Below are 24,207 nucleotides of genomic sequence, written 5' to 3'. Positions count from 1 at the left end.
TGGATTGCCTTCTAAACCTGCAGGAAAACAGTGTAACATGTCAGACACCAAATTCCCATCTGGGACTTCTGTTTCAAAAGACAGGTTTGCAAATAAGATTATTCCTTGGGATTAGAGATGGTCTCCAGAGGAGTGTTTATAAATAGCATGGCATATTGAGACTTCTGTGCTGCTGTGTATAGTTGTAGTTAAAATAACAGTTGATAATAATGTTTCACATTAGTCTGTATATATCAAACTGCATTTCTGCTCCTTGTGCATATTGATGCTGAGCCTGTAACAATATTATTGAAGGCTTCAGTATCCTGTTTAATCACTGAAAACATTTCCACAGGCAAGATTTAGTCTCACAGCAACTTTAGCCTAGACAGTGCTCAAACGTATGTAACTGGCAAGAGACGGCTGCTTGGGTGTACAGACAAAACCAGAGATCTTCCAGGAAAGTGTGGCTAAATTGCTATGGGACAGCTGGCATTTGTGTTACGGTTTTTGGGTTTTATTTGGTTGGTTTTGGGGTACTGTGTGTGTGTGTGTGTTTTTGTTTGGTTGTTGGTTGATTGTTTTTTTTTGGTTTTTTTTTTTCATGTGTAATAAAACAGTGGGTTTATCCTGTCTGTGACTTTAACCTTTGTAATATTTACCCTGCTTGTAATAATAGGCTGTCAGCTGACTCATAGCTTAAATTCAGAATCTGTTAAGCTTGCTGATAGTGGGTTTTCTTTGATTTAATGTATTATGTCATTCCAAAGCAAGGTAAAGCAAGACAAGGTTCCTCATTTTAAGTTTAAATAAGATGTGCTACACTGAAATCCTCCTGCAGTTTAAGTTCCTGTGGCAAGGATGCTAGTCTTCTTAACTGGGATATGCTTTAATCTTTTAACCAGTTCTGCTCCAATGCAAGCTGTCTGTTGCTGGAAGAAGTTACAGACCTACACAAAAGCTAGTCCAAAGAAATCCAATGTCACTAGCAAATGGTTTTCTGTGTACCAGTCTGTAAGCTCCATTGCATGCCTGCAGCATTTTAGATCATCTTATACCTAAAGCCACAGTAGACTAGAAGAACTACTCTTCGTGAACAAGGACTTTTTGTCCTACAGTGTTACATGATACATTGTCTTATTTAGGTCTGCCAAAAACTTGTTTGCATCCAGAAGAATTGTTGTTAACTGTTACGTCACAAAGGTGCTACATTTTCTCATAAGATAAATTTTTAAACCTTTACCCAAGGGCTGCCAAGACTACCACTAAACCATGTCTCGAAGGGCATTACACATTTTTTGAACAAAAAAGCCAGGAACAGAAGTGTTCAAAAAATCACTTTGATTTGTCTAACTATAAGACAATCAAAACTTTGTTTTTAATCTCTGAATTTTTTTCAGGAACTTGTACAGCTCAGCAGTTACATATTACATTGTTTGCACCCCACTTTTTTTGAACATTGGTAGTGAGCAAGCTGCCTTTTCAGCATGGGAACATGATTAAAACAAAGGTTTTACTGTCAGAGGCTTTTTCTTTTCCCCTGAGTTTTTTTTTCTTTTTACACAGCATTATTAAAAATTTGTGTATTTTTTATTTTATTTTTATCATATTTGACTGGCATTTTGAATCATCTTCCTACAGAAAAGATACAGATTTTTGCACAGTATTGGTTTTCTGCAATGGAAATCCTTACACAACTGAATCTATAGTTTATCAGCTCTGAGTAAAATAACATTATAAAATCTGAATGATTCATTAAGCATAATAAATGAGAAAATTAAAGGCCACATATGGTATATTTTAGCATGAAGCACCACTCCTTCCTCAGTGAGTTCAGTGTTAGCCAAGTGCTAATTCTGTTTGCTTTGAGATGGTTGTACCTTTTGTACATTTATACCTTTTGTACTTTTATACCTTTTGTACTTTTATATTTGAAGCTATATCATCAGTTTTTCTCCAGAAAAGTTACTTAATAAAAATGACAGCTGGAAAAAAAAAATGAAGTCAGTGAAAATTCACCAACAGTTGAGAAAATAGAAATGTTAATTGCAGCACTCTCTGCTGGGAAAAATTGTCACTGGGAAATGGTTTGTCTATGTTGCTGCTTGCCTAACTCTGTCTTGATTTCTTCTGGATTAATCACTGCCTCAGTGAGTCAATATTCTGATTAGATGATTCTTCTTGGTTGTTTTTGTGCCTGTTTGTACAAGAGACAACAGTAAAACTGCTTGCTTGATAGTCTTCCAAGCTACCTTCCTTTCTTTCCAACCTTCCTTGTTCCCCCAAATTACTTAACCTCAGTAGCAGTGCAGTATACGTCTAACAGGCTAACCAGGAAGCTCTTTGACTAGCTTGTTTTTAAAGAAGCAAGGAGGAAAATTTAGTCACCTGTGTAGTCATGAGCCCCACAGTCAAGTTACCTTAGACTGTAACAGAACAATAAATTCCTGAAAATGTATTAAATGATTTGTTATTCCTGCTGACTGTGCTGCCTCTGAAATTTTGATTGTAGAACTGTTGGAGCTGAACTGTGGACCAATATTTGTATAGCATCTGGAGAGGTGTCTAAGAAACACATAGAATTCTGTTCTCATGGGGCATGTGCCTTCCCTCAAATTTCTGTATAATGCTTTTCACTTTCTTTTACAAGCTAAATTGTATGATGGATTAATTTGAAGTAAAAATAAGGATTACAGATTTGTCTAGAATAGGGATTCTTAGTCTGTGTGACTAAACATCAGTAAGCCTGGGTTGTTTTTTTTTGGTGTAGATACAAGGAAAAGATTATTTTTTTTTTTACTGTTGGAGCATGTTAAAACAGTAACACTCAAATAGTGATAATTTCTGTTAAATATGTGAGCAAATAGATAAGGTATTCTTATGAATTACTGAGGGGTTTACGTGGTTTTTTGCCTCTTCAAAATTTTACTTGACATGTATGGAACATTATTTGCCTTTGAGGCTTTCTTGGAACTTTATTACTTTTTAATAAGACTTGGGATTCCTTAATAAAAATGTCAGGCTAATGGTGCTGTTCCTGAACTGCTAAGCTCTTGAACCTGCACCCTACCTTTATAAATACTGGTTTAACAATTAATGGACATGTGCTTTTTTGTGCTCACACTTGTATCACATGGGTAATCCTACTATTAAATTAATGGTTAAAAAAGTCAGTTATTTCTGAAAATTTTGGCCTGTATTCTTTCTCAGTTAAAGTGAATGCATGATAATGCATGGATAATTAATAGATAAAAGGCAGTGCTTGCCTTATAGCCTTCATTTTTAATAGTTGGTTATATGAAGGTATACACTGAGTGATAAGTAGTCTTGCTGTGTGATAGCATTTTCTAAAATTAGTACTACTAAATATGAGGTGGACACTTCTGTAAAATGTAGGCACTGCCAAATATAGTATAGCCAAGCTGTGGTGTAACTTATACCTGAGTTTCATGTTAGTTCTTGGATATCAGTTGAATAGAAAAATAATTTTGGTAGCCTTTACTCCCCCACCCCAAAAAGGTACCATAAATATTCCAGAAGTACATCAAATCTCTTAGTTTAAATACACCTCCTCTTTTCCTTTTTCCCTACTTACCCTCTTTCAGGGTACCTTTTCAGATCTATTCAACAGGTAATGCTTTTACGCCAGTCACAGTTCCTACCCCAGCCTCTCTCAGCCTTCTACTACCTTTAAAGACAACAGAACAACAGAAAATCACACAGATTTTAGTATGCTATACTGTGTCTGAAACCCCCATTCAAATTATTTCTTAAATTTGTTTTTCACACTATCTACCACAGTGTAGATAATACTTAGAATTCTGTATTCAATGGTTTTGAAACTGATGTAGAATGTTCTAATAGGGTCTTTTAGGGCTTACTGGTTTATTGCATATATTCTTTATAAATGATACTCTGTAGATGAGAAGAGACTGAGGAACACAGTGGTGGTAATATAAAAAAACCTCATCAACCTAACAAAAGGGTGTCAGTGATCAATATGTAAGCAAATATCCTTACATATGTATGTGAAATACAGAGGAGCGGGTGCATGGAGTACAGAGAATTTTATGCGTTTCTAGAATATTTACAGTATTTAGCTATAACTACAAAAGGTAATGTAACTTACTGACACATTTTGATAAGTAAGAAAGTTAGCAATCTTACAGGTAGAACTGGGTGCAACTACTAGAAGTGTAAATCTATTGTTTTTAATGTTGCACTTATATGCTACTAAATAATTTACTGACAATGTTACTGTTTGTAAGTGTTATCAGGTGTACAGTAGGAAATGTTCATTCCATTACATCTTTTAAAATCTGTCTTGTGTTTTTCAGGCCTAAGGACTGTCTCCGTTCTATTATGAAGAGAGTGAACCATAAAGATCCCCATGTTGCTATGCAAGCATTAACAGTAGGCTCTTTTTAATGTAATGCTTTCACTTTGTGAACAATTATATTGCAAAATATATTCTCTGAGTTTTAATCTTTCTTTCTTTAGCTTCTAGGAGCTTGTGTATCAAACTGTGGTAAAATCTTTCATCTAGAAGTCTGTTCAAGAGATTTTGCCAGTGAAGTAAGCAATGTGTTGAATAAGGTAATGTATTGCATTGGTTTATACAATTCATAGAAAAGTGAAATCATACAGAGAATTGGGGTAATCTGAAAGTGGAATGGAAACTAGTTTTGGAAGACTGGAAATCTGGGAGCTGGGGAGGAGGATACAAGGTTACTGGGAAGACTGTGGCTGTGAGAAAGAACTTCCTGAATGCCACTTGACACTAGTTACATATTCTGTCTGTGGGAGGTGGTGCGTGGTGTGTTAATTTGTAAGTATACAAATTCATTTTCACGTTAAATAACAGCAATGAAATGCTAAATACAGATGTGGTGAAATGGAGATAATGCAGAGCTTATATATAACCTTGTTTTATTTTATTTTGGGCCTAATATGTATTGTACAAACACAATGCTGGTGTACTAGTCTCTATTTCTAACAAAGATATCCTTTAATGATACAGTTGACTTGAAAATAAAGTATTTATGTAGTTTATATTGAGAGTAACATGAAATTATTTTATATGAAGTAATTTAGAACAGATTCCTACATTATGTAACTAGTTTCTACTGTTCTTGCAGGGTCATCCAAAAGTTTGTGAAAAGCTGAAAGCCCTTATGGTGGAATGGACTGATGAATTCAAGAATGACCCACAGCTTAGTTTAATATCTGCTATGATAAAAAATCTTAAAGAGCAAGGAGTTACTTTTCCAGCTATTGGTTCACAGGTATATTAAATTCTGTGGTTGTTCTTAAAGGGCATCACAAATTCTCTTTAGTCTCAGTTCCGTATTTTATAGTTTGCAGTCTTGAATTTTGTGTTTGTCAAACATAAAAACTGTCTTGTCTTAATAGAACATTCCTTTGAAGGGTGAAATCTCAAGGGTTGGAAGGGACCTCAAAAGATCATCTCAAAATGCTCTGACTTACCTTAGAATTTTACACTGCAGATGAATACAGATCAAAATGGTGAACATAATGCATTGTCAGTTTTTTGTTGAGTTAATTTTTACATCTTTCACTTTGGCCAGGCTGCTGAACAGGCAAAAGCAAGTCCAGCTCTAGTTGCCAAAGATCCTGGTACAGTAGCCAACAAAAAGGAAGAGGAGGATTTAGCTAAAGGTGAGTGCATTTACTTGCTGATCTAATGAATATATTGGTAAATGTCAAATAAACCAGGAACAAATGTTTTGCTTCCCTATATGAATAGTGTATTTATGGATTGTGGTATTCCTATATGAATAGTATATTTATGGATTGTGGTTATGATTTCCATTCCTTTCCCTTTCTCTGGGGCAAGTGAAGCACATTCACTTGCAATTTAAACATTTGATGGATGGACAAAATACGGATTATAGTATAAATTGTATGAAAGTATTTTGGGTACTCTAAACTTTTATTCGTTTGAATACTGCTTCTGTGGTATACTTTGAGGCTTTGATTGCTCTAAGCATGAATTACAAATGTCTCACTGCAGTCCCAATAAAAAAAACTAGGGTGGTTTCTTCTGATTTATTGTACTAAAGTATATTTAATGGTCATTTAATGATCCTTAATGAGACATGTGTGAAGAGTTACCTCTTTTTGGTTTGATCTTTTTGGTTGAGATACTGGTTTTTGATGTCAAACTTCAGCAATGTAAAGGCATCAAGTGTTAGCCCTTGAATGTATTACGGCTTTGGGCTCAGCACTGGCAGAGGTTGTTCAGGGAGGTTGTGGAGTATCCACCCTTGGAGCTATTCAGAAGCTGTCTGGACATGGTCCTGGGCAGCCAGCTGCAGGTGATCCTGCATGATCAGGGGTTGAACAAGATGACCTTCCAAGGTGTCTTCCAACTTTAACAAATCTGTGCAATTCTGTGTATCTAAGCTACAAACTCCTGATCTAACAGAGAAACAGTGTGTGCCTGAGCAGTTGTATCTTTTTAATATTTCAAGTGATGTGGAAAGTTCAACATCATGTATATATTAGTAAGGATGTTGATACTTTACATCAGTTCAAGGTAATAACAGCATTTTAATAATAAAAAATGGATGACTTCACTGAGTTATCCTGTTCATACTTACGTACTATTTATTCAACCTGTGCATGTTGAAAACCTCAGTAAATCTCTGGGCAGATTGTGCTCTCTAGTTGTAAAAAATCTTTTTTGTTTTTTACCATTATTTCTAAGTGAAAGGCAGAAGTTGATCATGGTGCAACAGGAATGGCAATATATTAGAAGTTTTCACAGAGCTAAATTTTCATATAATTAAAACTATTTTTATAGGGAATTTTCATGTTAATGCCTCTTCTTTTGTAGCTATTGAACTGTCACTGAAAGAGCAAAGGCAACAGCAAGCAACACTTTCCTCTTTGTATCCGAGCACCTCAAGCCTTTTAACAAATCACAAACATGAAGGCCGAAAAGTTCGTGCAATCTATGATTTTGAGGCTGCTGAAGACAATGAATTAACTTTTAAAGCTGGAGAACTTATAACTATCCTTGATGACAGGTAATTTATATAGAATGCTTACTAGAAGTACAGTAGACTGTAAAAATCAATTGGCTAGGATATCTCCTATGTAGAAGCATGCATTAGAATACCATTGCGATAAAATATGTTTAAACATTAAATACTTTATTTAGTTATCTCCTAGATTTTTTTACATGCAAATGTAATGGCATAAAGATTCTTGTATAAATATTTCTGCATCAATACAAATTGTATTTATGTACAAGTAATAAAAATGCCTTGTACAAGGCAATTATTAGGAAGATTCATGTGAGTATTATTAATGTGTGGGTGCTTTAATTATTTTTTTATCTTTAGTGATCCAAATTGGTGGAAAGGTGAAACTCATCAGGGTATAGGATTGTTTCCATCTAACTTTGTAACAGCTGATCTTTCTGCTGAGCCAGAAATGAGTAAGTAACATTACATTTATGTATCTATATTAAGCCTTGCCATGGCTCACAGGATACTTCTGTAGTGATTTACCTTCCCTTATGATAGAGTTCAGCTGCAAGTTAAGATGATACTCAAAACTGAGAAGCCTTTGCTTTGCGCTCACAAACAACAGTCATACGTTTATGTCAGACCAAGGTTGCCCAAGCTGGTATTTGCTGAAAAATATGGTCCTGTCTGCTGCTGGCTTTGTCAGTAGCTTCTTTGCGACTTACTTAAGAACTCCATTGAAATCTAGAGAGATGCAGGCAACAGCAGTTTTTTTCCAAATTGCCTTTTTGCTTAGTTGCAAGGGTACCTACCTAATCAAGGAAAACCTGAAAGCCCCTGGGCAGATAGTCATTGGAGTCAGGTTACCACAGTTCAGACAATTCAAGAAACCTCCATACTGTAGGTATATATGTGTGCATAATGGAAAGAGGGTTTCTTCTGCACTGCTTATCTTCTATGTATTTTTATCATCTAACCTACTGTAAATATTTAATACAAATACTAAATATGCGACAAGGTTTTAAGATTCTAGACCTGATTTCCGTAAATCTGATGGGTTTGCAAGATTAATCTCTTGTGATTTCAATACGAGTGTGCCATAGGTATGAGCAGAATTACATGCTGTAGGGGTCATTGGTTGTATGTTAAGACGAACTGATAAGAGTAGTATGATAAAAGTAGTACTTGGCTTTTTTTCCAAATATGTAGGTTGTTTTTTTTTTTATTGTGGCCTCCACTACAGGAGAGTAAGATGCTTTCGCAGGTACTATTTGATGAAGAAAGAAGAGCAGAATTTGAGAACTTTCAATTCTATACTTTGCTCTGGAGAAAAGAAGGCTCTGGTTTGTCATGGATGATTTTAGCAGTGTTCTCTTAATCCTGATTTATTAGCTCTATTTTTTCCAATTACTCTTTCTTAATTTATTTTCTTGATACTTAATAACAAGTATGTTATGTGCAGGGAGACTGCAATACAGACATTTACTTGCTAAGACATGTTTCAATTGAACCTGTCTGAACTGATGTCTGTTAAGCAGTTTACAGATTTGTTTTAAAAAATTAAGTATGTGGAGAAGGTTTTTGCCTTCAAATGTCAACAAAATACTATTTTTTTCTTAAATTCTCACAATAGATATTTGAAATATGAAGAACTTAAGCAACACGCTAGCTGTATACTTGTGCCATTGTTTTGTTTATTTTTATTTTATAGTAAACTGCTTGTCTATTTCATCTTACAGTGAAAGCTGAGAAGAAAACAGTGCAGTTCAGTGATGAAGTTCAAGTAGAGACTATAGAACCTGAGCCTGAACCAGTTTATATTGATGAAGTAAGCATGATAAAAGTACTGATTTTCAACTGCTGGTACATTTAAATATGTGATGTTTAACCCTTTCATCATGTATTTCAAAACCAATTTGAAATATCAGGAGAACATAAACAAAAGAAAATGAATAGGAAGGGAAAGTTACTAATTAAAAACAAAAAAGTGCAGTATTCTAATTTGTTCATGTGTTTTGAAGTTCTTAGGAGTTTCTGAAACTGAATATGGAAACTGTATTCCATTTAGGGCCCTACTCTAGGATTGTACAGCTGTTCACCTCCAAACTAGAAGCTTGGTGTGGAGTAACACATTTGCATTCAAGTTTGTTTTAAGTACTTCAAGATACCTTGGAGATACCCATCTTGAATACTGTTTTAGATTTAGTTCCACTGTAACCACCACTGTCTTCCCCCAGTCTGAAAGATCTCTTTCCTTCTCTGAAAACTGTGAGCTTTTTGTTCTGTGTAAGTTATACTTAGCAAGATTTGCACAATCTCTCCACAGTGATTCTGCAAGGTTCCCCTCTGAGCCCAGGATGTTTTCCTCTGCCGCCTTTTTTTCTACCTTTTTTTTCCTTTTAATCTTTCCCCTTTCCCTACCAGAGGGCTTAGAATTGCTGTCTTTAGAATTGTTCCCTTTCTTTCTCAACTAGGTTCAGTAATTGTTTTTTGAATGAAGGATTAGTTACTGCCTTCCTAAAGTCCTGTTTAACTCCTGCCTCAAATACCCTTCCTCCCAACAGATATTAGTTTGTGATTCGCTGAAATAGCTTATCTCAGGCCCACCTTGAGGTGCCTTCCTTTTGTCTTTTGTGGTTCCATGTTGGTTTATGTTTTATTGTCTTGTTTTTAAAATTACCGTACTCTTTTAAGAAAGTAGTTCATCTGGCTTCTTCCTGCTTTTCATGGGATTAGGGAAGAAAAAACTTGGTTTTAGTTTCCACTTTGATACTGCCTTTTCCAGCCTAGTTGATTCTATGATTCTATATAACTCTGGCCTGTTAAAAGCTATTTACTTAATAGCACTCAGCTAAAAAATGACTTTTTTTCAATCATTTAGATGTACTGTTTGGTTAAGCAGTATAGTTTACTCCAAGACGTAATTTTGAAAGAGTTTATGCCTATTAATTTTCTACCCTTTGGTACTTTTATAAATGGGTTGCATTTCAACTGGTTAACGAAGGATGGCTTACTCTGAAGTCAACCATGCAAACTGGCCAAATGTCATCTTAAAAAAAACCTTTCATATATGTTAGTGATGATGTTGCTTATGTGCAGATAGGCCTCATACACTTACAGAATGCAGGATAGTTTTTCAGTGAATTTAGTTTTAAGTACCCATTTCTTTTTAAATTATTCTCTCAATGCGTTCTGTCAAAACATTTCCACTAATCCCACTAGGTGGTGACATTGCATCTGTAATAGTGGGAAAGGGAAAAATAGAAACTGCTCAGAAAATACTATTTAGAAGGACTCCTAGAAATGAGTATTCTGCACATTCTGCTTGTATTTTTATCCACTTGTGATAAGAAATGGTAACAGTTTTTATCATTTGGCTTTCCCTTGTTTGGGCATCTGCATTCCTGTAGAGTAGCATGCATGGTTTGTATTTTCTTGAAGTTAAGTCCAAAGCCCAAGAGGTCAAAATGGCTTTTGTAAATAGCTGCTCTAATTTACTGTGCTGAAAGTGTTAATTCTCCCACACCCACATATGCCCTAATTACACAATTTGTGTTCTAGGACAAAATGGACCAACTCTTGCAGATGTTACAAAGTGCGGATCCATCTGATGACCAGCCAGACCTCCCAGAATTGCTTCATCTTGAGGGTAAGAAGATGTTACTGTTTTTTTTTGTTGTTGTTGTTTTCATCTCTGTAATTATATAATACTAATTACTAATAATACTAATTACCTCTATCAAACCTAATTGAAACTAAGCTGAAACTATTTCAGCTTCATGTTCATGCTACAAGCATGCAGAAGGGCTTGAGCTGTAATTATCTTCTCACTTCCTGTTTCCCACATCTAAGAGACTAAAGTGCAAAGTTTTAAAATAAAAAAGTCCACTCCTCTCTAAAAATATGTATTCTCTGTTCTTTTTTTTTTTTTTTTTCAAGAGCTGGGAATGCTTTTCAGTCTTATTTATCCTTTATTTTTCCTTTTTTTTTCCCCTTCATAAAGTAGCACAGCATGAGTTGCAAAAGGAGTGTGAGGAAGATTCCATGAGAGGAAGCAGAAATACTACTGAGGCTTAAATAGGCCTGTGGGTATCCCACATGTGCTTTTCACATCATGTGTATTTCTGTAGGACTTTAATATTAACAAATTCTTTAGAGTGCTACAAAATAGACTAGTTCTTTAAGCTCAAATTATTCAGACTACCTCTTCAAAGAGGCCTTGTAGACCATTTTACCTGGGTTGATAGATGTATCAAAATTTTTGCGAGCGAACTTTGGAGAAGGAACTAAAGAAACTTACTTATTATAAGACAACGTTGGCTTTTTATCAACAATTTTTTATTTTATTGACAATTGAGAGAGGACAAGAATTTTTTAAAGAAAATGGCACATTCCAGACCTATCTGTCTAGAAGTAAGTCAGAAAAAAGTGCATATGCTTTGAAAGCTTTTGGATAATACCTGTCTTTCCACACCCACCTGGTTCATCATACCTGTAAAAAAAAAAATTCCCTTTTTAGGTACTGCACATCAGTGACATGTCTGCATGTATTCTAGTTCCACTAAAGCTAAAGAAGGGTAAAAAGAAACATGAATGGTTTTATTCTTTCCAATAGTACCAAATATAGCTACAGAGGCTGTTGTCTAAGAAGCAGATTGCCTATATCTGGTCCAAGACAGAGGTAAAGAAATTAAAGGTATGCTTGTCAACCAACCTCCAGATATGGCTTACATTAGGATCTCCTTTCAAAACACATTGTGAGATCCTTAGAACAATGATGAATTTTATATTAAACCATGTGACTGCTCCTGGAATCTGAAAGCTGTAGTGTAGTCATATGATAGCTTCCCAGCTACCTACAACAGTGCTTGGCAAACACATGGCTGCACATAGTTCTACAATGGCATATGCATGACTGTATTTACACTCAAGTAGGCCTTGGGCAGCTACTATTTTTGGCATAGATTCTGGGCATTTTGTTATAGATGTGTGTTGGATCTTTTGTTCATATCAGTGGTGGCAGGTGCTGATCAAACCACTTCATTTTCTTCTGCCATCCAGTTGTCCAGTCACAAACATCTTTACGTTGGCGAGCTCATCCCAACACTTTGCAGAGCCGAGGGTTTGTGGTTGGCAGCAGTGCAATCATCATGTTAGCGTACAGAAATCTAATCAATCCTTCTCATGCCTTTGACATACTCTGTTCCACATAAAAATAGGCATAACTTACACTGGGTTTTACATCTTTTCCCAGTGTTTCTGCCAATGTATTATTGATCCCAGGTTCAAAGAAGCAGATAGGTGCCTTTTATACATGTCCTTTTTTCCTGGAATTGCCTCCAAGGAACACATCAGTGGTGCTCTTTGACCAGTCATGGCCAGAGGCTTTCAGGACCTTCTGCATCTCTTAATTTGGGAAGACTGGGAGTGAAGACAGTGTTTCACAGCTGCTTATAATGCATTTAGATCAACTTTGATGCCTTTTCTTATCTCTCAGTTTTAATGTTGAGTGGTGCTTGGGATTAAACGCATATCTTGATTAGTAAATATTTCATTGCTTGAATAAGTGGTCACATCTTGCATTCTGGAGTTGGGTTAGACTGTAGCATCCCCTTCCAGCTACCCTGACTGTTTCACATTTGGCAGACTCTGTCTTTTTGCTAGTTAACTGTGGTTTGCTTGGCAATTACATGAACCCCATGTAATTGTGCTGAAAGTTGGCAGGGGGTGCATTTTTGTTTATTTTTATGCTTTTCCATTCTACTTCTGGTAAATTTTTGTGTTCTTGTTTGGTTTTTGTTTTGCATGTGTTAGTGGTTTGAAAAAGTCCCCTTACCCCTATTAGGATTCCAGTGAGATAGCAAAGTGCTGTAAGTGTCTTTGATGTGCACATTATTTGTATCATTGGAACCTGTTTCCCCTTTCATTGTTTTCATATATAGTCTTTCTGTAGCAATGTTAGTTGAGCACATGGTCTAGGTTGCAGTGGCAGATTTTCTTTCTTGAAGAAGAGCTTGCCTTTCAGATTTACCTGAACTTTTTTACGCAAAACAGTTTCAGCTTTATGCTCCCCAGATGTTAAATGTTTTGTTTTGCCCTAGTTGTATTTTGTTTTTTAAATGTACTTTTAAAACCATACCGCTACTGAAAACTTCAGCTGTATCTCATCCTTACATTGTTTGTGACACTACCTCTGTTACTATAACTTTCTTAGCGTAAAGAATTAGCATCCACGCATTTTCTATCCAATAATTTTTTTAAAAAAGCTGCTTTTTGACTCTACAGTGTGGAAATCTTTATTACTCTGATAGATTTTAATGTCTTTCAATTCTAGCAATGTGCCACCAGATGGGACCTCTCATAGATGAAAAGTTGGAAGATATAGACAGGTAAAAAAAGTCATGTATTTTGATTCATGTTAAGATTCAGTCTTAGAAATAGAAGCGTTGCTGCTTAATCATATGTTAGTTTCTAAGAATACTGGAAAAGAAAACAGGTATATTTATTAGTAGCTTCTCATCTGGGATGAGGCATGAGGGGTTTTTTTTCCATAGTCACATGATATTTTATAGTATTGTACCATTTGACATTCTGGCACTTGTCAGGCATCACTTCACAGGCAGTAAGAATATGTTGCATATCCCACCTCGTGGAAAGTTCCTCGTATTGTCTGCTCTGTACTGAAGTTATCTAAATTGTAGAATAAATTGCAAAATGTGTTTTCTAGGAAACATTCAGAACTTTCAGAGCTCAATGTTAAAGCAATGGAGGCTCTTTCTTTGTATAACAAATTGATGAATGAAGACCCTATGTATTCCATGTATGCAAAACTACAAAACCAACAGTATTACATGCAGTCATCTGGCGCTTCTGGCTCTCAGGTATGTATGTAACTTCCAATGGCCATTTAGGCTATCAAGTACTTACTGAGCTATGGTTGATTTCTTAAATTGTTACTGATAAACAGTTTTTCATGAGCTAAGGTTCTTACAAAACTTGCTCAAATATTTTTTTTACACTATACTTCTCTACATTACTAAAATAAATATATACTGATATATAAAGTATGGTGGAGCATGTTGATTGCAAGTAATAGTTTTTCCTATTTCTATCCTTGTATTCTCACTCCCCTCACTCCCTGAGTTGGAAACCTCATTTTATTATCTTTGTTACCTTAATGCTGGGTTAAAATAATCTTGCACTCTCAGAGATGATCTCAAATGAAAGAGCAGTGTTTTCTCTCAATACAATATGTAAAAAAAAAAACCAAAACCAAACCCCAGCAAAAAAACCAACCCCCCCAATAAAATACTGTTTGTTTTCAGCTGCAAGCTTTGGATACTCTCCTTTTGCAGGTTCTTTTCTGTTCAGAACTTTTTGATCAAGGAAAACACCCATCCTGTGCTTTGAGGTGCACATAAAATTAAAAATGAAAGCTGCCAGAGCTTTGCATGGTGGGTCAAAAAAAAAAAAAAGAACCAAAGGAGAACAATTCCTGGTTAAGGTTATGCCACTGTAAATTCAACTTCTTCTTTTAGTTTCCTTTTTTTGAAATATCAGTGGAGAGCATTTAGTGTTCAAATTATTGAAGTTAAGGATTATAGTTCTTTCATGGCAGCATTTCCATATAATTGACTCTTATCTCTGGGTAGGTCTTTTGACTTATTCATATACTATGGTATTTTTAAGCACTTAAACATTTAATTCCATAGTCTAATACACGCTTCCTGTAGTCTTTTCCTGTTTATAGGAATATATAACATTTCAAATGGCTTTGGGTTTGTTTTGTTTTTTTCCAATAATCTAGTAGCTTCCAACAAATATGTACGTTCAGTGGCTTTTAAAGAAGATAATATATGTTTTTTCAGTGTCATTAAGAGGAATATTGTCTTCCATTCAAATGTTGTTGTGATAAGCAATCATATCGTGACCCTATCAAATAATTTTAATATTTTTTAAATGGGCATGTTTCTGGGGATTCTTAAAGTGAAAAACTGGATTTTGTGGTGAAGATGAGCCAGTATAAAGTTCTGAGAAGTTAAGAGGTCTCATGCCTTTGCTTCTATGAATGTCACCTGCAATTCATGGAGTTTAAGATAGAAGAGCTGTATATCATAAACTTACATGAACACATGTAAGTTGTGCATGAAACTTGATAATTCTGGTAATTCGTGTTAAACCAAATAATTCACTATTAAATTCAGTTTACAAATTCAATCTTGATTTAATTGACTCATCTGCTAACAAGCTAGTCCTCTAGTTGTAAAACATTACCTTATATTCAGTTCAAATTTTCTCTTCTGTCCCACTCAAACAATTCTGTAATGGCAATCTCAACAGTTACATGATACGACAGGTTAAGTAACGACACAAAACCAATACATTACTGACTTTCCATTTTAGTGATTATACCTTATGAAAGTCATCTGGGCACCAAAAAAGTATTCTCCTCTGGGCTGTTATTTGTTACATGATTTAAATTCTTTGGTATTTTCATTCAAAAGTAGTTAGCATGAGTGTTAGTCATTAAAATAAAATTTGGAATACAAGTTTTCCAGTAAACTGTTCGACCTTTCTGGTACTGAAGCCTGAGATTAGAAATGTAAATAATGTCCTTTGAAAATCTGATAATTGTTTTTTTTGCATTGTGACACTTAATTGGAGACAATCAGTTGCTTTCTATTAAAACGTCTGAAATAGAAAGGTTTGAGAGTCTGTATTTTAAGTTCTAAAGTCAGATATTGAATACCAAAGTCAGATATTGAATACAATTTCTTGTATTTTGTTTTTAATATTTCTTTATTTAACTTCCTAGGTTTATCCGGGGCAACCTCAAAGCAATGCGTATTTGGTGGCAGGGAGTGCACAGATGGGCCATATTCAAGGCTACAACCTTCCTCCTGAGCAGCTGTCTTCTCTTAGCCAAGGCACAGTTACTCCATCTGCCAGCTCAGTACTGCCTGGTCAGCCTGCACAGGCATCCTACACAAAGTAATCTTAAATATTTTCCTATTCAAGTTTAGATGAATTTAAACATACAGAGCGACAGAAAATATTTAAAGGAGATTTTTTTTTTTCTTCTAGAAGTATAATTTTAAATGGAACTGACAGAAACTTCAGTGCAATTATTTCCAGTGTGCTTTTTGGTGGTGTTGTGAATTTGGTAAAAATTCCTGACAAACTTCAAATTTTTACCTTCTTTTTTTTTTAATGATTTTCTCTAGGTTTTTATTTTGTACATGAGGAATATGTAATTTATATCTATTTCTTTTATATAAAAGAAAAAATAGAGAAAGTGCTATAGACATGACTTTCTATGATAACTTTTAATAGACATTTAATGATGATGATATCTGCTGCTCTGGCTGGCTTTGCATAATTTCTGAGATAGTGTGTATTGTATTGTTCTCTAATATTTGACTGTAGAAACATGGGGAGAATTCTGCTCAGTTTGGAAAGGAAGCGAATGGGCTATGAATACTTACTGGAAGTTACATGGCTTCCCCATGTAAAGGAGCTACAAGTGGGTGTCTGTTTTGCGTGGATGCCCAAAGATGCTAAGCTTTGGCTAAACTACCCATATTATGAAAGGTTTTGAGTTGACCTTAAGAAAAATTAGGTTGGGTGTTATTAATTATTACTGTCTGTATAAAATAATTTTATTTTATAAAGTTGGGAGAGACATCCATCTTGAGTTATTAAAGTATTGGTTAGTCTCTGTCCCCAGAAGTTACATGTTTTGAGTGGTAAGACATACATTGGTAAAGCCAGTTTCTGCATATTTCACTTGACTTGGTTCACTATTTGAAACAGTTGGGTTTTGGTTTGTTTTCATGAGCAGAATGGAAGATAGATGTGATTCCACATTCCACATTAAAATAAAATAAAGTAGATTCAGTCTAGTTTTAACTCAGTGGGGGAGGTGTGTTAGGTGTGTTTAAATCTGAGGAGTGTCTTTGAGTTTTAATTGGAATATTCACTGGCTACAGTTTTAAATATGCAAGGTGTCCAGAGTTAGGGGAGTTTTGTGTGTGCGTGTAGAACAGTGGAGGATGCAATAAAGTGTTGTGTTCTGTTGGTACATTGTTTGCCAATTCAACTTTTTACTTCTTTTTTTTCCAGTGCAATGGTTGGCTCTGTTGCTGGAAATACTTACTCTAACCAGGCTTCAGTGTATAGTCCACCACCTGCTACTGTTGATGTCACTGCTTATCAGAACACTGGAACTAATATGTCCCAGGTGCCAAACTATAACTTACCATCCACATCTCTGCCACAGACAGCAGGCAGTCAACAAGCACCTCCACAGCAACCACAGCCTCAGCCACCTCAGCAACCACAGCATAGCTACTCACAGAAGGCTCTGCTATAGGATCCAGGACTTCTGATTCCTAGTCTTCTTTAACTTCTGCTAAAGGCAGTTGGCAGTTCTATGAGTTTCTTCCTTTAATCTATTAAACTTTGTTTATCCTCAGCTTAATAAGAATCTATCTTGGTGAACAAGTTCAATTTGCACTGACTTTTTAGGATTTTTTTTTCTTCTTAATTTTGCAGAGGAACGGATATATTTAGGACATTTAATTCCTTTTAAAATGCCTAAAAATTGGTACAAGATTATTTATGTCTGGTAAAATTGGCTACTTTGTGAAAATTCAACACTTGCAAACTGTTGTGGCATATATGTTATGTACATATAGTGTGTGCTTGCAATAGTGGCCATGTCGTATAGCTGTCGTGATCATGTGAATATATTTAACACAATGTCTAAAAATAATTTACTTTACTATTTTATTTTAATCATGAACTGACAACCATGTTTCATAGTTTTGTCTAGTTTTATGACATATGTGGTGTCTTTTTCCAATGCAGGAAAATCAGTAATTTTGCATATCATGGTTACACTTACGAGCTAAAGTCTACATATGAATTTACAAATGTATCTGAGTCTAGGTTTCATTACTTCTTGAACTGAACACAAGAGTATCATGCCTATTAGATGGCTTATCTACCAAAGTAAACTAATTAACTAACAATTGATTTGGGGGGATAACAGCAAATTATGATTCTGCTTCAGATATAATTAATAACTTAAAACTACTATTCAGAGGCTGCTAAACATATCATGGGACCATGCAACAGATCAGGATCTTGCATTTTATCATAAGAAGCACATAATTTATTTTTTCCAAGTTGTTTTCTACAGTGAGAACCAGAACTATATTCTGTGTTTGTTGGTAGAGATTACACCAAAGACAGAGGAGTTGAGCTGGAAGAGAAGTGATGGAGTTTTAAACTGGAATACACAACATGAGTAACACTATTCAAGTTTTCTTAATTAGAACATGAAGAATTTATGGACATTTAAAATACTTTGCTAAACAAACCTTCAGGGCTTTATTTTATCTCTTGTGGCCTTGCTTAGCAATTTGTTCTGTTTACTGTTCTACACACACACTTCTGCCTTAAACATCTGTTTCAATTTCCAGTTGTACCATTTGAGTTTATTAGCCCTTCTATAGTGTGAACAGTTATCTTATTTTCATTCACTTTCCGGTTACTTTGAACTCTCTTCTGCAGCAATGTGCATTAGTCTTTTTTAAATCCTTGCATTTCTCAGTAATTTAGCCAGGTGGCTCTTTAAGGCATGCTATTTTCTTTCTGTAGCTGAGGTGCTGCAAAAAACCCCATGATAACAGAAGGCGGTGTTTTAGATATGCTTGATCACAGTTTCTTGTACAAAGACTGTTGTTGCTTTGCGTTTGTATTCAGCCTGTTAATACATCCTGCTTTCCTCTTATCTTTTCCAGCAACTCTGACTCCACTTAGAGCAATACTAGATGGCTTCACCACAAGATCTGTGTTTTCAGACTTGTTAGTATGTATGTTGGAAATTGTTCACTTTTGTGTACTCTGTTTTAGTGGGATGCTTCTGGACTTAAAGTTTGCAATTGTACATTATACTGTAAGCTGATTTCAGTTATCCCATGCACTCCTACACAGTTACCTGACATGCCTTTGTTTCACTATTTTAATAGACACAGGTATTTTGCCTGTTAATGCTTTCAAATGACTGCTTTGCATAACTTCCAAGTGGGGTGGCTACAAAACATGCCCAGAGCTGACGTGTTCCAGCTAGGGATGTTCTAGCCAGCTGGCTAGTTTGGTACTAATGGTTTCACATATTATTTTTTTCCTCCAGAATACTTAAGCACCCTTACAAACTGTCATTACTTCAGTGCTTGGTGCCATCACAAAAGTCTGTGGAATCTGAAAGGAAATACTAAAAAAAAAAATTGTGTCATAGGTAATTTTTAATAAATTGAAGAGGTGATTTTCTTAAGAAAGAGCATGTAGCATCATTTAGATAATGTTCTCTGTATGCTTTGGGTATCCTATTGTAAAAGCAGAGAAACAATGTGTATAGAGGTGACGGCTTTACACAAAAGTGAACATGACTGTTTAATCCGTAGTTCTTACACCCCGATTCAAGGAGAAGCTTGAAGCACCAAAATCATGCAGTTGGCACTGACTGTTTGCAGTCTTAGGTTTTCACATGTTGTGTCACATGTTCCGTAATAAAGACCTATGGAACTTCTGTGCAGAAATGACTCAACAGAAATACTTTTTGTTACTAATTGTCTTTGTTTTTAAAATTTTGGAAGTTTTCTTTCCTTAACACACAGGAATGCTTATTCCTGGTTCCTCCTTTGAAAGCTGAAAACTTACGTGTAATCGTAAGTTCTTCTGCTTTTTCAGCTTGCTTATTTTGGGCATTTATCTGTCTTTAAGAAAATGAAAATCACCTTTTATTTGTGTTCATCGTGACCGAATAACACTGTCTAATGTGATGCCACTATAAATTCAGTATACTGAAAGCTCTGGAAAAAAAAAGAAAAGACAGACACTTCTTATTTTCCTTCTTGTCTTTATTAGTCATAGAATCATAGAATAGTTGGGGTTGGAAGGGACCTTAAAAATCATCTAGTTCAACCCCTCTGCCATGGGCAGGGACACCTTCCACTAGACCAGGTTGCTCAAAGCCCCATCCAGCCTGGCCTTGAGCACTGCCAGGAGGGATGGGGCAGCCACAGCTTCTTTGAGCAACCTGTGCCGGTGCCTCACCACCCTCACAGTGAAGAATTTTTTCATAGTATCTAATCTAAATCTCCTCTCTGTCAGTTTAAAGCCATCCCCCCTTGTGCTATCACTACATGCCCTTGTAAGAGAAGTCCCTCTTCAGACTTCTTCTAGACCCCCTTTAGGTACTGGAAGCTGCTCAAAGGTCTCCCCTGAGCCTTCCCTTCTCCAGGCTGAACAACCCTAACTCACTGCTCTAAAGTATCTCCTGTAACAAATTGTGAATTTTAGTTTACTTAGAATCAGTTTTCATTGTCCACAATTTGTGCAGTAGATCCCTGGAATTTTAGGTTCAGAGTCTTTGTGTTTCTGTTGCATCCCACATTTTCCATTTCAGATGCAATTTTCAGATTAAATTGAATTTGGAGCTGTATAACTTCATGTTGATTTTTCTCATTTATCAGAAAAGATTATTTGTCTTCTCAGTTGTTTGTGTCCCTTATGCTAGATACTCTGAACTGATGCCTCCTCCTGCCTTGCTAGATGCTGTCATTGCACTAATTCCTTCACTCATCCTCTTGTATCCTCTGTAACTGATAATTTAGCAATTACATTTCAGTTCACCTCCTCTCTGCCAGTTTGGTATCATGAACCTGGAGATGTCGTTTCCGGTGCTTCTCTGTTGTGATTTATTGTGAGATTCCTCATATATGCATTGTTTTGACCAAGTTCACGTATGTTCTGTCTTACTATAGTATTGAACACTGAAACATGGGTGAAAGGGTGAAAGCACATGTTCAGCTACTGTATGGAAAAGCTTTTCAGCAAATAAATGAAGTGCCAGAAAGTTAATCTGTTTGAAAGTTAAGAATTCCTGGAAATATGTTATTTGTGTTTCAGTAGAAGACGTAATTATTGAATGTCTTGTTTCTTTACATGCAACCTTCTCAATGAAAGGCTAAAATGTTTTCATACTATTTTGTATAACCCTTTGTTGTTTAACCCTTTCATTAAGGCATACAAAAATGTTCATTAACTTTAGAAGGGGTATTTTGGTGGTTGATTGTCATGAACTGAGGCAAATGCTGGAAAGTGCCTTCTGTGCATTTCACTTCTATAAACAAAGCCTGTTTACCCATGTGTATCATCTCATAACAAAGTTGTCAAGATTTATTGTAAAGCATCCCAGGTAAAACACTGAGGCAGTGGTTAGAAGTTGCTACGCTCATGCCGTGGCAGTGTGTTCCAGTGTGCAGATGGAGGAACAGTGGCAACAGGTTTCCCCATCTCTTTTTTGGTACCCGTGTAGATGTGCATTTAACATTACTGGCCAAAGGATATATAGACAGCAGTAAAGCAACGGTTAAAAGGAACAAACCAGAAGAATTGCAGCATGCTTCTCAGCAGGTGTGGAGCAGCATTTTGCCCTCATGGTACAGCTATTGTTAATGAATTTTGAGGTGGGGAAACTGAATTTGAGTAACTGGAACTTCAGAGAATTCTGCCAGGGTGGAAATGCTTAGATTAACAAAGGAGAGAAATTTGCATTTAATAGTGTATATATTTTGCTGATCAAATCTAGGCTGCTATTATAGTTCTCTGATTTCATCTAGATGGCAGGAACATCAGATTTACACTGGAGAACTGCTTAATACCTCATTCTCCACTTTGTTTAGTATTTTCTCTAATATGACTTACCTTATTTTTCACTTGTATTTAAACAAATATCTGTGCAGTCTTTACATATAAAGGTCTTACCTTATTCCTTGCCTGCTGGGTTTCACAGACGGGATGAAAAAGAACATTTCTAATTACAGCAGCTACACTGGCACTTTGAAATGCGTAACTGCAGCTTCCCTTGGAGAAGATGCGTGTGTTGGTTTTGAAGAACATGGGAGTATAATTTTTCCAGTTAAGAACTCAAGGAGATTATTTTTAACTAAAAAGGTAAAGTACAAGTTACAAAAGCCTCCATTGCTAAGAGCAGGCAGAATCATTTTTTACTCTGTTATTCAGCCTTAGTAAAGCTGACCAGCTCCACTACAGCTAGTCCTTTCTCATTTTCAGCTGCAGTGAAGAATATTAACCTTCATGTGCGCATACTATCCGGCACCACAGTAGAATATGGAAGGGCCTTGACCTTTGAACTTTTTTCTCCAATGTGTAAAAATGATGTACTTTTCTGAAGCCTTGTTTCTTAAATTAGGATGTTTTGTGTTTTAAAAACATTCCATTTGCTACCATGTAAAATTGCAGCTCTAAGGTTCACTTTTCGTGCTGCTGCCTTTGCAAAAGGTGGTAGGAGCTTTTGTTCTCTCCTGCATGTGCTTCTGGAAATCCAAATAATTTTTGTCTCTGTCATGAAAAAGAAAAGAAGCCTGCTGCAGTGTGCTTTGGTTTTAATAAACTGTACTCAGTAGCAAAGTGCATTTTTGGTTTTGTTTGGTTTGATGCTCCCTTTGATGTTGGCATATGTATATATTTAGATATACTGCACTGTTGTACAAGAACTGTTTTAGTAAATAACACTATTTGTAAAAACTGTTAATTGCTTTTGGTATGAATGCAAAATATTAAAGTTGGAGTATTTAGTTCATTATGTTGCAAAGTTAATTTATATATTTCATGGAAGACTAATCAGAAAAGGACTTCATTTGCTGGAGGGACTTGGAGCAGCAATAGGCATGGTGTGTTAGAAGCATTTAGCTCACATTTTCTGATTACAGGAGAGGTAGGGGTGAGGTTTGGGTTCTGGAATTTTGGGGAATTTTTTTTCTTTTATGTGATGGCGTACACATAATTATATTATTTGTACTTGTAAAGTTTTTAAGCTGTCATTAACTTCCTTTAGCTAAAATCCAAGTAGTACATTGTACATCTTATTTCAAGTACGCTGCATGTTCTTTTTTGGTGAGAAATACAGCATGGGTATTTTAAAGGGGTGGTAAAGAACAATGAAAACAACTGTAACTACTGTCTAATGTGTATATACACAGATCAATAAGCAGATACTACTGGCAGCTTAACAGTTAACTCACACAATTATTTGACAGTCAATTCCATTTCTGACCACAGTTAATGCAAAGTAGCATTAAACTTGGTTGTCTGCTCTTTGTGAAATGAACTGAAGATCAGGCTACAGCCTGCTCTGTGGATCTACATTACTGTATAAGATACTGCCACAGCTGAAACGTGGTGGTCTTGGCAGATGGATGATATGTTCTTAAAACAATGCTAAACTTCATGGGTTTCTTGCTCAAACCAATGTGAGCATCTGAGATCATCATGGGGCTTTGGGAGCAGTGGGCAGTAGATTACCAGTTTGGCCTGTTCTTCCCAAAAATGTGAGCTACATGCTTAGGGTAGGTGATTTTGGGGACTGTGGGTTCATTCAGTATGATAATTTCTGTGTTTCAAAAGAATATCAATTCAGATGACAGAATTAAAAGTCCTACAGATAGTGTAGAAATTAAACATTTAATGTCTCTGATTTGGAACAGCGAGGGAGAATTTATATTGAGTTTTCTTTACTGACCTTTTCTTTTGGACAGAGAAAATGTTTCTGTTGAGAGGCCTATGATGAAAATACTGTGAGAGTTTGCTCCATCATAGTCTTCAAGGCTTATTTTAAGACCTAATGCCATGAATCTGGGCAACAGGTAAAATAAGCATCAGTCTGTGTTTAAGGGGATCAAACCAATGACCTTCACTTAAACTTTCAATGAAGTGGTTCCCATGTTATCTGCCTTCATGGCAGGCACTTAATATTGCATTGCGAAGCTGGGGACTAACGCATTATCTCATTGCTGCAGCTGGGTTTCAAAATCTTACACTACCCTGTTGCAGGATAAACGCTTTGATCTCTCCCAGTATTTGTAAATTTAAATTATCTGGATTGTTTTAAGTCAGGGCTGTTTTGGTTGATCTGATCATGGTCTGTGTTTTAAGTGAGAAAGAAGCCATTGTGAGAGAACCTGGAGATAATTCCTGTGGTTCAGGCTCTTTTGCACTTCTTAAAATTCACGTCACTGTTGGCAGTATACATGGGCAATATCCAATAATACAGAAAATAATATGGGGGAAGAAGATAAATGGGTACTTCCAGTTGTAGATTGAGAGCATCTTTAGAGTACAGTCTCTTGAGCTGATATACAAT

The 24,207-nt window shown here is 35.8% G+C and overlaps 1 protein-coding gene across 1 annotated transcript in view; it reads left to right on the top strand.

Annotated features, from left to right (window-relative positions):
- The window catches only part of STAM (signal transducing adaptor molecule), a 37,738-nt gene extending 15,091 nt beyond the window's left edge, over nucleotides 1-22,647 (top strand). Inside the window, exons 3-14 of the mRNA XM_061468329.1 lie at nucleotides 4,317-4,392; nucleotides 4,480-4,575; nucleotides 5,118-5,264; nucleotides 5,568-5,658; nucleotides 6,839-7,031; nucleotides 7,350-7,444; nucleotides 8,714-8,802; nucleotides 10,536-10,623; nucleotides 13,309-13,363; nucleotides 13,702-13,855; nucleotides 15,790-15,965; nucleotides 17,097-22,647. Of these exons, the coding sequence (XP_061324313.1) occupies nucleotides 4,317-4,392; nucleotides 4,480-4,575; nucleotides 5,118-5,264; nucleotides 5,568-5,658; nucleotides 6,839-7,031; nucleotides 7,350-7,444; nucleotides 8,714-8,802; nucleotides 10,536-10,623; nucleotides 13,309-13,363; nucleotides 13,702-13,855; nucleotides 15,790-15,965; nucleotides 17,097-17,346 (1,510 nt within the window). The 3' untranslated portion in view covers nucleotides 17,347-22,647. The remainder of the gene's footprint in view (nucleotides 1-4,316; nucleotides 4,393-4,479; nucleotides 4,576-5,117; nucleotides 5,265-5,567; nucleotides 5,659-6,838; nucleotides 7,032-7,349; nucleotides 7,445-8,713; nucleotides 8,803-10,535; nucleotides 10,624-13,308; nucleotides 13,364-13,701; nucleotides 13,856-15,789; nucleotides 15,966-17,096) is intronic.
- The last annotated feature ends 1,560 nt before the right edge of the window (nucleotides 22,648-24,207 follow it).

This window comes from Pezoporus flaviventris, unplaced genomic scaffold (assembly GCF_033815535.1).
Source record: "Pezoporus flaviventris isolate CSIRO_AGI_PZ_B2104156 unplaced genomic scaffold, CSIRO_AGI_Pfla_v1 ptg000047l, whole genome shotgun sequence".
Taxonomy (NCBI): Eukaryota; Metazoa; Chordata; class Aves; order Psittaciformes; family Psittacidae; genus Pezoporus; species Pezoporus flaviventris.
This window is presented reverse-complemented; position numbering and strand designations above follow the sequence as displayed.